General features: G+C 36.5%; 1 protein-coding gene across 1 annotated transcript; it reads left to right on the top strand.

Annotated features, from left to right (window-relative positions):
- Positions 1-8,113: 8,113 nt before the first annotated feature.
- On the top strand, positions 8,114-9,271 carry LOC136042813 (piggyBac transposable element-derived protein 3-like). The gene has a single exon (XM_065727750.1). It carries the CDS (start codon positions 8,114-8,116, stop codon positions 9,269-9,271), a length of 1,158 nt encoding a protein of 385 aa, XP_065583822.1.
- Positions 9,272-12,528: the final 3,257 nt, after the last annotated feature.

Raw genomic sequence — 12,528 nt, 5'->3', positions numbered from 1 at the left:
CTCACTTATTTCGCCAAGAATCCTAGTAACTTCAACGCATAATTCATGAAACCACTCATCATAACAGTCACAGCAAACCATAGACTGATTGTTATTTGGCAACTGGCAAACATACCACAGCTTGTTTGAATCGTGTTCCCTTTGCCAATACTCCTCACTTTCACAAGGTTCATCATCATTTCCTTCAATATTTCTGTTTTTTCTTGTCCTTTCTCCATCTCGCCTTTCAAACGATCTTTTCGATCTTATTTCTTCACTGCTTAGTGTTCAGTAATAGATATGGAGCCAGATTCCTGAAAGTCAGATTCAAGCTTAAATGGTACCGAAATGCTTGGAGAAGTACTCATCAGGCCATATTCAAGTTTAGGAAACATGGCAGGGTCTGAACTGTCAACTTCCTTAATGTCACTTGGCAAAGCGTCGAAAATTTCTGTCATACTGCCATGAATAGCATTGAGCCATTGCTGATCCCACATGACATCGGATTCTCTTTACAACCTTTTCATTTCAATACTTATAAACAAATTGTCAGATCAGGTACATCAACTTCATCTTAAGTAAAGGTTTGGTTGTCCTACAAATTGACTATCCGGTCTAGATGTTGGAACTTGACTAACTCAAAAACTGAACTTTCCTCCCGACGAAAGTTTTTCGGTGTGGGCGCTAATCTTGTATTTAAAGCGCAGTTGACCTCCGAAAAGGTTATTGTGCTCTTACAACCAAACAAGCATTTTTGACTCCCATAACAAACCATTCTTTTGTGGAAATACCAGGATTTTCTTATTTGGCGCAGAGGTCAAATAAACTAGTTGACTTTTTTCATAGAAATTGGATTCTTATTGGCTAGTCCAAAAAGGAACACTTTTTTTTGCCGTTGCAAAAATAACAAACAAATCGAAATTATGCTCAAAGTATGTATTCTATAAAATAAAGAATTTAACTTTAAAATCTTCGAGTGTATACATGGATATTTACTAAAGAATCGTGTTTTAAAATTTTCTTATGGGAAAATAAATAAGAATTCAGTCCTGAATTTTATAGGGGAATTGCAGGCCTGTATGTCACAAATCCCCCTTCCCGCTGTACAATGATGCCCTCATCATTCCGACTAATCTCCTTTAAATTTAAAATTTCCTTAAAATTCTTTATTAATTATTAAAGGTCATTTTAATAATTCCTTTACCACAAAATTAATATTTAACCACATCCATAGTGTTACATCGTGTATTTTTCATTATTATTTTTTTTCTTACTCCTAGAATTTTTAAAATTATACTCCTACACCTCACATTAATATAAAGCACTTGAACAACTAATTTGTTTACGCGTGAATAGCTGATTTCAATTATACTCCTATATTTGAAATCATATCGACATCTTTATTTAAAAATGATGCTACTGAGGGGGTTTATTTATGAGTTATGTTGCTTGGAGTTTTCCATGAGTCTTGGGAGCTTAACGTCGGCATAACATAGGGGTTATTCGATTAAAGATTATATCATGGAAGCTAAGTAGTTGAGGAATTAGAACAGAAGGACACAAATAATAATCCCATAATCCCAAATGATTTGGGTGAAAGAATCATCTTAGTAATATTTGGGTCTCCTAGGTTGTGTAGATTCCCTTGAGAGCCTACCTAAAGACTATGGAAACTGTGCCTGGTGCTTAGATTCACAAACAAGGACGATTAACAAACAATAGGTTTATTTCAGTACTTACATACAAATTGTCAGATAAGGTACTTCAACTTAAGCAAAGGTTTGGTTGTTCTACAAATTGACTATCCTGTCTAGATTTTAGAACTTGATTAACTAAAAACTGAACTTTTTCTCCCGACGAAAATTTTTCGGTGAGGGTGCTAATCCTGTGTTTAATTCGCAGTTGACCTCCTCCAAAAAGGGTATTGTTATTTCGCAGCCAAACAGGCATTTCCCACTCCCATAATAAGCCATTTCTTTTTGGAATTACCAGATTTTCTCATTTGGCGCAGAGGCCAAATAAACTTGTTGACCTTTTTTTGTAGAAACTAGATTCTTATTGGCTAGTCCAAAAAGGAACACTTTTGTTTGCCGTTGTAAGAATAACAAACAAATATAAAGCATGCTCAAAGCATGTACTTAATAGAATAAAGAATTTAACTTTAAAATCTTCGTTAAATGGATACAGACTAAAGGATCTTATTTTGAAATTTTCTTAAGGGAAAATAGATGAGAATTCGGTCCTGAGTATTATAGGGTGGAATTGCAGGCCTGTATGTTGCAGTAGTCCATTAACTATCACAAATCACTAAGTGGAACAGGACACCACTGCAATGGGTGGCACCACACAAGCCCTTGCCAGCACATCACAGACCCATACTACCACCTCAGGTCTCGTTGTGAAGCCAGTCATTGGGCTGAACTTCAGCATTGAATGTCCAAATCAGTCTGCCAAGCATTTAAAGTCAAAATGAAAATAAATTGCAACAAGAATGGAGATGAAATTCTCATTAAACAATAATTATAATATGCAAAGCAAACACAAAGGGCATAATTCACAATCCTTGAACAAAGCTTTCTGAATCACAAATATGATCCCTGGAAGCATAGTTAATCATCTAGGTTTTATCCTCAAGAAATGGCTATCTAAAATTTGTATCTGTCATTATTTGGGACTTAACGAAAGGATAAGGGCATTGGGACTGCCCACTAGTTGCCTTCTACACCCTTTCACTGTGTTCTGAAAGTTTCAACTTAATGTTGCATGTGTTTGGGGGAGACATCATCTTTCTTAACATTTCCTGAATATTTAGCTTACCACCTTCTGCTGTTCCTGAAATACTGAAGTCGAGTGTTTTTGTAAACTGGGTGTACCTAGTGTCTTTTAGTTTAGTCCAATATTCCCGTCAAGATTCACTAAAGTTTAACCCAGACACCTTTAGTCTTGTCAAACCCACCCAAAATAAAAATATCCCTGTCATCCCACTTGTAAATTCTATGTGTAAATAATAAAAAAAAATTGGATGATTTACAATGCTTGCCCCAGGAATGGAATATGATCAAGTAAGCATTACTATTGACCTTTTAGGTATTCTGATAACGGGCTATCTCAAAGCTTTGATCGGATTTAAGCCAAATATCCTGAATTTATATTTCAATATCTTAGCCTATCTGGTCACAACCAGGATCATACATTTTCCCCCTTTCCAAATAATATATTCTGTATTTACCTTAAATCATAGCTTGGAGCGATATAATAATTTTCCATCCTGGTGATGCTCCGATGATGAAAAAAATTCGTTTGGTCTTGGTTGTGGCTGTTTATCTATACTCTTGTGGAGGACTCTGCAGCTTCCCAATTGTAAAAGAACTCCTTGCAGAGCCATTCCTTATCAAGGTGGGATTTGAACATGTCAGTTGAAGTTGCAGAAATTGTTTCCTCAGACAGCTGATTCCACAGATTGACGACTCTTTGGCTGAAGAAATGACTTCTATATCTGCTTGTCGAATGCTACATGGGGAGCTTCATTGAATATCCTCTAGTACCAGTATGCAAGGGCTGTTCAAAGAGACTGGGAAGTGTTCTTATGAAGGATTTTTTGGTTAAAATCATATCACCCTTCTTTTCTTCAGTATTTCAGTGTTGGCAGCTTCAAACGGTGTAGTCTTTCTTTGCATGAAAATTTATTCATACTGCTAACCTTCTTATCTGATTTAAAAAGGGGCTGCCAATGACATTCCGACCTCCAAACGTTGTCATATAAGCACCTTATATAACTTCATAAGAACTCTTGGGTGATGGCTGGATATGGGTCTATTTATGATACTCAGGGATTTGTTTGAAGAAGATGAGATAGACTTAGCATGGTTGCTAAAATTTAATTGGTGATCAACAATAACCCCAAGATCGCTTTCAACGGAAACAGCAGAAGGGAAGTTGTCTTGAAGGATATACTTATGATGCTTGTTTTGTTTGCCAAAATGAATGACGTGGTATTTGTCAACATTAAAAGCAAGGAGCCACATGTTAGCCCATCTTCCTACACTGTCAAGATCTGTTTGAATTGATTGCTCATCAGAGGGAGTAGCTACTTTTTCAACTAGTTTTGAGTCATCAGCATAAAGGGAAATAAGATTTGAAAGAAGGGTGGGTAAATCGTTGACATAGAAGTTGAAAAATATTGATCCAGGAATAGTGCCCTGGGGCACGCCACTTAATACAGTTGTGGGAGAAGAGAAATGAGGAGTTCCTTGTGAATCAAAAACTCTGACAATGTGTGATCTTTCAGATAGAAGCCCCATAATCCACTTTACAAAATCTTCATTGACAACTGTAGCCTTCAGTTTGACTATGAAGAATTCATGACAAACCTTGTCGTATGCATTGGACAGATCAAAACGAATCATGTTGACGGGAAGATCCTTATCAAGCAGTGTAGTCACTAATTCATATGTGTGGATGAGGCAAGTGTCTACAGATCTACCAGATCTGAATCCATGTTGTGATGTTATTGACCTCAAGATGTTCAATTAGAGCTTTGTTAACAAATCTTTCAAGCACCTTAGCAACTACAGAAGCAATACTTACAGGATTGTAATTTTCTGCAGAGTTTTGTTTGTTCCTTTTTATGGATTTTGGTTATACAAGATGTTTTCCAATCATACGGTAGTTCTCCATTTTGAAGAGATATCTGGAGCAACATGCACAGGGGGTAACTGAGAGCTTTTCGACACTCCTTAAGAGGATGTGGATGAGCACTGTCTGGTCTCTTTGACTTAGTTACATCAAGCTTTCCAAGGCAATTGAAAACCATTACTTCACTTACTGACAGATCAGGCATGGGAAAAAGTACCCTACAATGGATGATCTGGTGAGGAGGTACCTGAGTTTTGGGTGAAGGCAGAAGCGAATTGTGCATTTATAAGGTCAGCCTTATCTATTGGAGATGAATGTAGTACACCATGGTCAACAAGCTCAGAAATAGTATGATGATTCGGATTTTTAGCAGAGACATGTCTCCAGAAAGACTTTGGGTTCAAGTTGATGTCAGAAGCTAATTTCTCCTCGTAAGCCTATTTCAGTTTTTTGACAGAATCTGTTACACAATTTTGTGCTGCCATGTAAATTAACAGAGTCTCCTGGTTTCTCTTCTTCATAAACCGTTTCCAAGCTCTAGAGTTCTGGTTAATCAGCTTCTTAACTCCCTTAGCGAGGGAGGGAAGAGTTTTAGGCTATTTTCTAAAAATAACCCTTGAGTGTTTCTTTTCAAGAGCAAGGAGAGTATTTTTGAAATTTAACCAAGACTCATTGACGTCACCAGTGATAAGGTTTGACCAGTTTGCAGATAAAAGTTCCTGCTGTATTGCCTCATAGTCGGTGAAAGTTTGAGGACAAAATTGAGGTTGAGGAAGACTATTTAGGGACAACACAGACAGAATAACTAGGTGATTGTTACTAGCAATTGGTGGCAAATAATCATTTTGAATAGGGGAATCAGGATCATGAAATATGACGAGCCCATAACTTGGTGACCTGATATTTTCATAAAAAAAATTTTCTCCTACTCCTAGCATAATTTTTGGAATCTTGACCTTTTGATTGCTCATATTTGACACTTTCAAGTACATTGTCCCCCTTTCCATGGTCAAAAGCTGGCTTTCAACGAAAATAGAAGGATATTTCTCTAGCATATAGCCTTTTACTAAAGCAGTAATTCGCTGATTGGGCTCAGTATTTGTTGTTGCTAAAATCTGAATGCAAATCTCTGCCTCTATTACTACCTTGTTATTGAGCCATAATTAATATTTTTGGCAAGGATCAGTATCTTGCAAAGTTGTGCACTTAAAATCCCTTTTAATTGTGGGGCTAGTGAATTTGATTTCATTACTGGTCGGATTCCAAATTATACCATATTTTCGCAGTGTATCTAAACGTATTATGCATGGAAATGGGAGTTTCCTGCAAATAATCATCCGTACCATGATCCGTTCTTTATCTGTATGAAGTTTTAAATGACATTCCCCCAAAATGCTCAACTAATGACCTGTGACTGATGTTAGGCTATTCGTACATTTTTGAATTTTATTTTGTGTATTTGACGGTTGTTTCCTAAATATTTCCTCTCAAATCATTGAAGTCGAAGCCCCCATGTCAATTGTACAAGGTACATTTTTAAGACACTCTATACTAAAACAATGAACTATGGGTAAATACGCAGAATTGTTAAAATTGCAACATTGAAGACTGTTTAAGGGTCTAAAGTGACTCGCAAATTTTATGACCCTAAAAAGTTAGGCTTTTCGTTTAAATTCACCCCATGTTCGTTTCCTGATATGTTGTTTGGCCAAATGAGCTTGATTTAAGATCGTCCCATTACTACTCTGCTGCATTTGCCAGAGCCATTCTTTGGTTTCTGGGGATGAATTCTCTAACAAAATGTCCTCCATCTCTTCCATGTACGTATGCGTTGCTTTGTCCTGGGATGTCCCTGTTTGCGCTAAATGGTCTGAAAAATCGCCGTTTGCCCCTTCCTCGAGGAGACTCTGGATTTTTCTCCTCTGGGTCCACAATTTGTCTGATTTTCCTGCTTTTGGGATCCAAATCCTGTGTAACCTCTGTCTCCATTACGAATCTGGTACGATATTCAGAAGCATAAAGATTAAGCTTTCCGCAGTAATAGCAGGTGATCCCCTGTCTTGTCAAATTTGTCCTTTGGTCTCCTCTTTTGTCTTCCTTATGAAATCGCTTCCAATCGCCATTTGTCTCCTCCAATCTCGGCCAAAAAGAAGCCTCAAGACCCGCCCTGCTGAGTTTCCTTCTAAAATCTTACTCGCTTTCTACCCCAATGCTTGTTATGCTCAGCTTCTGTTATATTGATATCGATCAATATCGTTCAAATTTTTCATGTTTTTTTTAATTTTTTAACAGAGGGCTCAACTAAAGGACCAACCTCAGAAGACAGTTCTTGACTCACAACTTCTGCCATTGTATTTTTAAGAGTTTGATTGTTCAGTGAATTTAGAATCAGCTTCTTCTTGTTCTTTAGAGTGTTAACCCTTTGATACCTGAAAGTTCCCTCAGGAACCATGAACTTTTTAATTTATTTTAATCCTTACCGTTTGACCTATTAACGTCAATCCGTTTGCCATTGTTTCAATGTGATCTACCTAGACAGGTTTGTATTTTTCTTAGTCCGTAATCTGTCACCCTTGTGTGAGGTAATGAAGTTTGAACCTGTGCCCTCTAGCCTTGCTTGTTTTTCCTGAAAGGTGAGAATACTTTTTTGTGAATAACTTTATTGTTTATTGTGCTAGAGTTTTCATTCCAAAAGTTTTAGAAAGAGGACGTTTTGTTTGTTGAGATGAGCTATCATATACTCCTATAGCTGGAAAACCAGAGGATAGAAACGACCCCCAACGTCGTGGTTCCTCTGGGAACCATCCGGCGGTAGCAAGACCAGATGAGACGGTAAGCCGTATACAGTGTGAGATGCCTAGATATCATGAAAACAGTTGCTTTACACCATTGGAATCAAATTTTGAGAGCTCGACCATGTCTCGACCATGTTCTGCGGCTTCAAGGAACCATCCGGCATGCATAGCTCCGAATTTTATCGCTCGGAAGAGCCATCTAGACAAGAACTGGTGGAGTTGCCGTCGTCAATAACAATGTAGGGGAGACCAGGGTTGACCCGGACGCGATTTTTTGAAACGGCATATCTTCTAAGCCATTGACTTTTATCCGTTAGGACTACATTCGAGATTTTTTTTCAGATTTTTGAAATGTCCGAAACAACCCCTACCCACGGGGTTGGATCGGACGGCCCCAGTATTGGTTCGGACACCATGCTAAACCGTTAGATTTCGACTTCTTTTTTTTCAAATACGCATAAAAGTATAAAAAGTAAAAAACAGTACTTCAGCTATATAAAATGACAAAAAAGCCTTAAAATGACACAACATTCACCGGAGTTGGTACGAGCGTGGTCAACGTGTTTTTTTACCAAGGCGTGGTCAACCATATACGTGACCAAACGAAAATTTACGCTCTTCAAAAAGATGCCAAAGAATTTGGAGTTTCATCTGCCGAGGTGGAATGCTTCTTAGGGATCCTTGCATTCACAGGAATAGTGAAAATGCCGTCATACCGCAGTTACTGGTCAAACGAAACGCGCTACCCTGTAATAGCTGATGCCATGTCGCGTGACAGATTCGAGCAGATCAAAAAGTATCTTCATTTCAACGACAATCTTACCCAGAAACCACGAGGAGACCCTGGGCACGACAAGATCCACAAAGTTCGTCCTCTGATAGAGATGATCAGAGATAACTTTATGAAGATACCCCCAGAAGAACACCAGGCAGTAGACGAGCAAATTGTGCCGACAAAACGGAGGATTTCGTTGAAGCAGTACAATCCCAAGAAACCGCATAAGTGGGGTTATAAGTTCATCTCAAGGGCTGGGGAGAGTGGTTTCGTTTACGACTTTGAAATGTATACGGGTAAGGGGTCGGTTGATGTCAGTGACCTGGGAGTTGGAGCTGATTTTGTCCTGCGGCTTGCAAGAGGAACACCCAAGCACAAAAATTACAAGCTATTCTTTGACAATTGGTTCTCCTCGTTAGACTTGGCACAAACACTAAGTGATCAGGGCATACTTACACTGGTCACAGTGAGGGCAAACAGGTTGAAAGGCTGTGCTTTGGAATCCGACAGCAAATTGAAAGCCCGAGGAAGAGGCTCTTACGACTGGCGAGTGGAAACGCAGTCGAATGCCATTGTGGTGAAGTGGTATGACAATAAGCCAGTCCACTTGATTTCGACCTATGCCGCCCTAGACCCAGAAGATACGTGTAGGCGGTGGGATGGTAAACGAAAAGAGTATGCCGATGTCAAGCGACCATATTGTGTGAAGGAGTACAACCGCTTTATGGGTGGTGTAGATCTCGCCGACATGTTGCTGGAGCTTTACAGGATCGACTTCAAGTCACGGAGCAAATGGTACATGAGGATCTTCTTCTTCTTGTTTGACCTCTCCGTTGTGAATGGCTGGCTCTTATACCGCAGGTGTCTTGCTGCTGGGCAGAAACCAATGAACCTGCTACAGTTCAAGACAGATGTGGCACGTGCACTTCTATCTGGTGCATCTTTGGCAACACCAAAGAGAGGTAGACCTCTCAGTGACGCAGATACCAACTCTCAGAAAAAAAGAAATTATACTTGTCGCCCCCCAGATTTGACAAGACTCGATGGACAGGGGCACTTCCCGGCTTGGATAGAGAGTAAAATGTAAAGTGTCCTTGTGTTTCACACCCAACAGGAATTGTTTTCTGACTTACCACACTATGTAGCCGATCAGAGTGTTTTTGTGCCATGATTGCCGGATGGTTCCTGTGGGAACCATTTTTTTATTTCATCATATTTATCAATACATTTTTTTTCTTGCCATTTCTGTCGTGGAATAGGTCATAACGAAGCCTGGAAACGGCCGAAATATTTTTCCCATTCTTTTTTCATAATTCAGGCATCAAAGGGTTAATATGTGAAGTGAGCATAGGAATCTGCTCATTAATAGATTCAGCACCAAACCTTATTAATCAAAACCTTATATTACCACTACCATTTAAGATACACAATTTTTTTTTATCTTCATTAATTTTTATATTTCTTTTTATTATTTTTCTGAATGTAATGCTTCTGTCGATTCCTACAAAAAATTTAATAAGTTTAAATCGAATTAAAACCCAAGAAAAAACTGAACATAAACAAAATAAGAAAGAAGAAAGAGAATGACAAATAATAAAAATGAAAAGAATCAAGGCTGTGTTTCTACTATTCTAACATGAATTTTAGCCTGTTTTTAAGGATTTCAAGAATTTCTACGATCTTTACCTACATTTCAGCAGTGATAATTAAAAATGGCTTAAATTGTAGATTCTTTAAAACCTAAATTCAGCATAATATTGTTTATTATGAAGGATAAATTTCAATAAAAAAGCAAAAAAAATTGAAAATGTAATTTTTCTCAAATTATATAAGAAATAGTTGCAGACTGATTTAGTGTTCTGGGGTACTAATTTTTTTCTGATATTGGTTAGAATATTCAAAACTGAAATCCTCTTTTGATATTTAAAAATTTGATATTAAATCTTGCTTTCGTAAACTTAGTATTTTCAAAGATTCGGTATTTCAGTTTTCTCAAATCTAAACAATAAATATTGCTTGAAAATTGAACGGCAGAATACGCCTTAAATATAATCTAAATTTCACAATATACGGTCTAATTGCTTATGATCCAGGGAAAACAGTATATTCATATTTACATTTAATTACTAATATAACAATTGCTAATATAATGAAGCATTATAATTTCGAAAAGACAAAATTGCTGTAGTCATTACACAAATACACACTATAATTGACAAAATATCAAAAAGAGCATGGCGTTATACAGAACAAAAGAAAGAATAGAGAGCGTCAATTTCAGCCATTCTTTTATCAAAGTCTTCTATTATTTTTTTGGATATGAGTTGGGGAATGTTAGAGAACAGGTTGCCCTTTCTCTCCTTCTGCGCATCCTCACTTGGTTGCAATCCTTTTTCTGATTTTAGAAATTGAAAAAAAAAGGATTCCTTTAATACGTTGGTATTTTTCTTCAGTTTCATTACTTGTTGGAATAATGTTTTGAACGGCTTAAGATCTAGTTTCATGAATATTTTCCACATATTGTTACTTTTTAGAAGCAAATATGCGTGCTAGAATAATACTCCATGTTTTACGATGTCCTGTGCATTTGTATGAGTAAAAATGGTCATCAAAATTGTTATGAGCTTCATTTTCTAAAATTAACGTTAATATTATTTGTGTTCAAAAGTAATTCTCTTAATTTACTTGTTCAAAAGGAATTCTCTTTAATTTTTCTTGTTCAAAAGTAATTCTCTTAATTATACTTAATTATACTCTTAATAAAAGATAGTGTCTCACCATTGATGTTCAAGTTAAAACTTGGACTTTGACAGGGACCAAGGAACAGGCAATTATATTTCTCCAGGAGAAGGGGTTGTTGCCCAAAACAAAAAATGAGTCAATGGACATACTATGATATTGTACTCTTATGAGAAGCTACATTATTGGAAGTGTAACATTAGGTCACGTTTGAAAGTTGTCAATTTGCGTGTCAATATGTGGTTTTCTAAAAGTAGAATACCATTTGTTACTATAGTTCTTTCATCTATTTCTGGGTTAATCAATGGTCGTCTTTGGCCTTGTTTTCCTAATAAAGTTTTAAAATTTCCTCATATTTTGTTTTATTTCATTACCTTTATCAAAAGTTTGGGCTATATATTTGCACATTAGGTGAGGGGGGTAAAGCATACCATATATCAAATACATCAATGGTTAGTTTTTGCATTTAATATATGCTATGCTATCAAACGACCTTCTCTTTCCCTTGAATTTGCTTTATTTGCTTTGCCATCTATATTAAATTTTAAACAACTACTTATTAAGAAAGAAAGGAACATAAAATAATAAAGAAGTCAGCATTGTGAATTATCAGATGTAGCAAGATATATACTAATTCCTGGTAGTCTGGCCGTAAATTCTTGGCCAATTTTTGTATTTTTTCATTTTTTAAATAAACTGGCCTATTCCCCTTCAAAATAGATAAGCCAGTAGTTTTTAATTCAGAGATTGTTCAGATACCTATGAAACAGCCTATGCTACCTTAGGCATAGGTTACATATAGAAGTTTCAGGATCTTTTTGAAAATCCTTACTATTTTGTTTTCAAAGCAACATTTTACTGTTATGACTAATGAAAATAGTAGCCTAATTACTAATTACTCTGTTTCAGTCATCTTCAAATGGTTGGGTTTTCTTCTCAAGATAGTTTAAAAAAATTAATTTTTAAACTTTTGGATACTGTGCACTATTTTAACTGTTAGGACCACCTTAAAGGGTCAACATGTAATTTCCTTCTGAAGCGATTATTGAATTATTAAATGGTAAAAAAGGCATTAAGTAATATAGGCTATTCATTTTTATTCTAGCTATATAATGGTGGAAACTACATAATTACCAGGCAAGTAGCTTAATTAAAATTTATCATTGCTAAACAATAGTAACTGTCCCTATTTTGGCCATAATACATATTGGTTTAGATTTAAATCCTGCTTTTTAAGGCTATAATGAAAAAGTATACGATGGCCAGGGCGTGTTGCCTGGATGAAGGATGACATACTGCCAAAGGTTTTCCTTTTTGGCAAACTGTCTAGGTTTAATAAAAAACATTTAATCTGCGATGAGAAGATGTTGTAAGCAAAGATTTAAAAGATATGGAAACTTCTTAAAAAGTAGCTTACTGACTCCAATTAGAGTTTACTGAGAGGAGGTAGTTATTTTTTTGTGGCAGAAACCTTACATAGTGAAATTTTCTATGAAGGGGGAAGCCTTTTTTTCATTGATGCTGTTAGATTTTGATACATTATTAATGTTATACAAAACGCAACATTAATTTGGTAATTCCTTTGTGAAAGTACCAGGATTTTCT

The sequence above is a fragment of the Artemia franciscana genome, unplaced genomic scaffold (assembly GCF_032884065.1).
Source record: "Artemia franciscana unplaced genomic scaffold, ASM3288406v1 Scaffold_209, whole genome shotgun sequence".
Taxonomy (NCBI): domain Eukaryota; kingdom Metazoa; phylum Arthropoda; class Branchiopoda; order Anostraca; family Artemiidae; genus Artemia; species Artemia franciscana.
The sequence above is the reverse complement of the archived record's forward strand: the minus strand, read 5'-3'. Positions and strand labels throughout refer to the sequence as shown.

Excerpts from the sequence above, each read along its gene's own strand:
- LOC136042813 (XM_065727750.1), top strand. The coding sequence starts at position 8,114 with ATGCCGTCATACCGCAGTTACTGGTCAAACGAAACGCGCTACCCTGTA.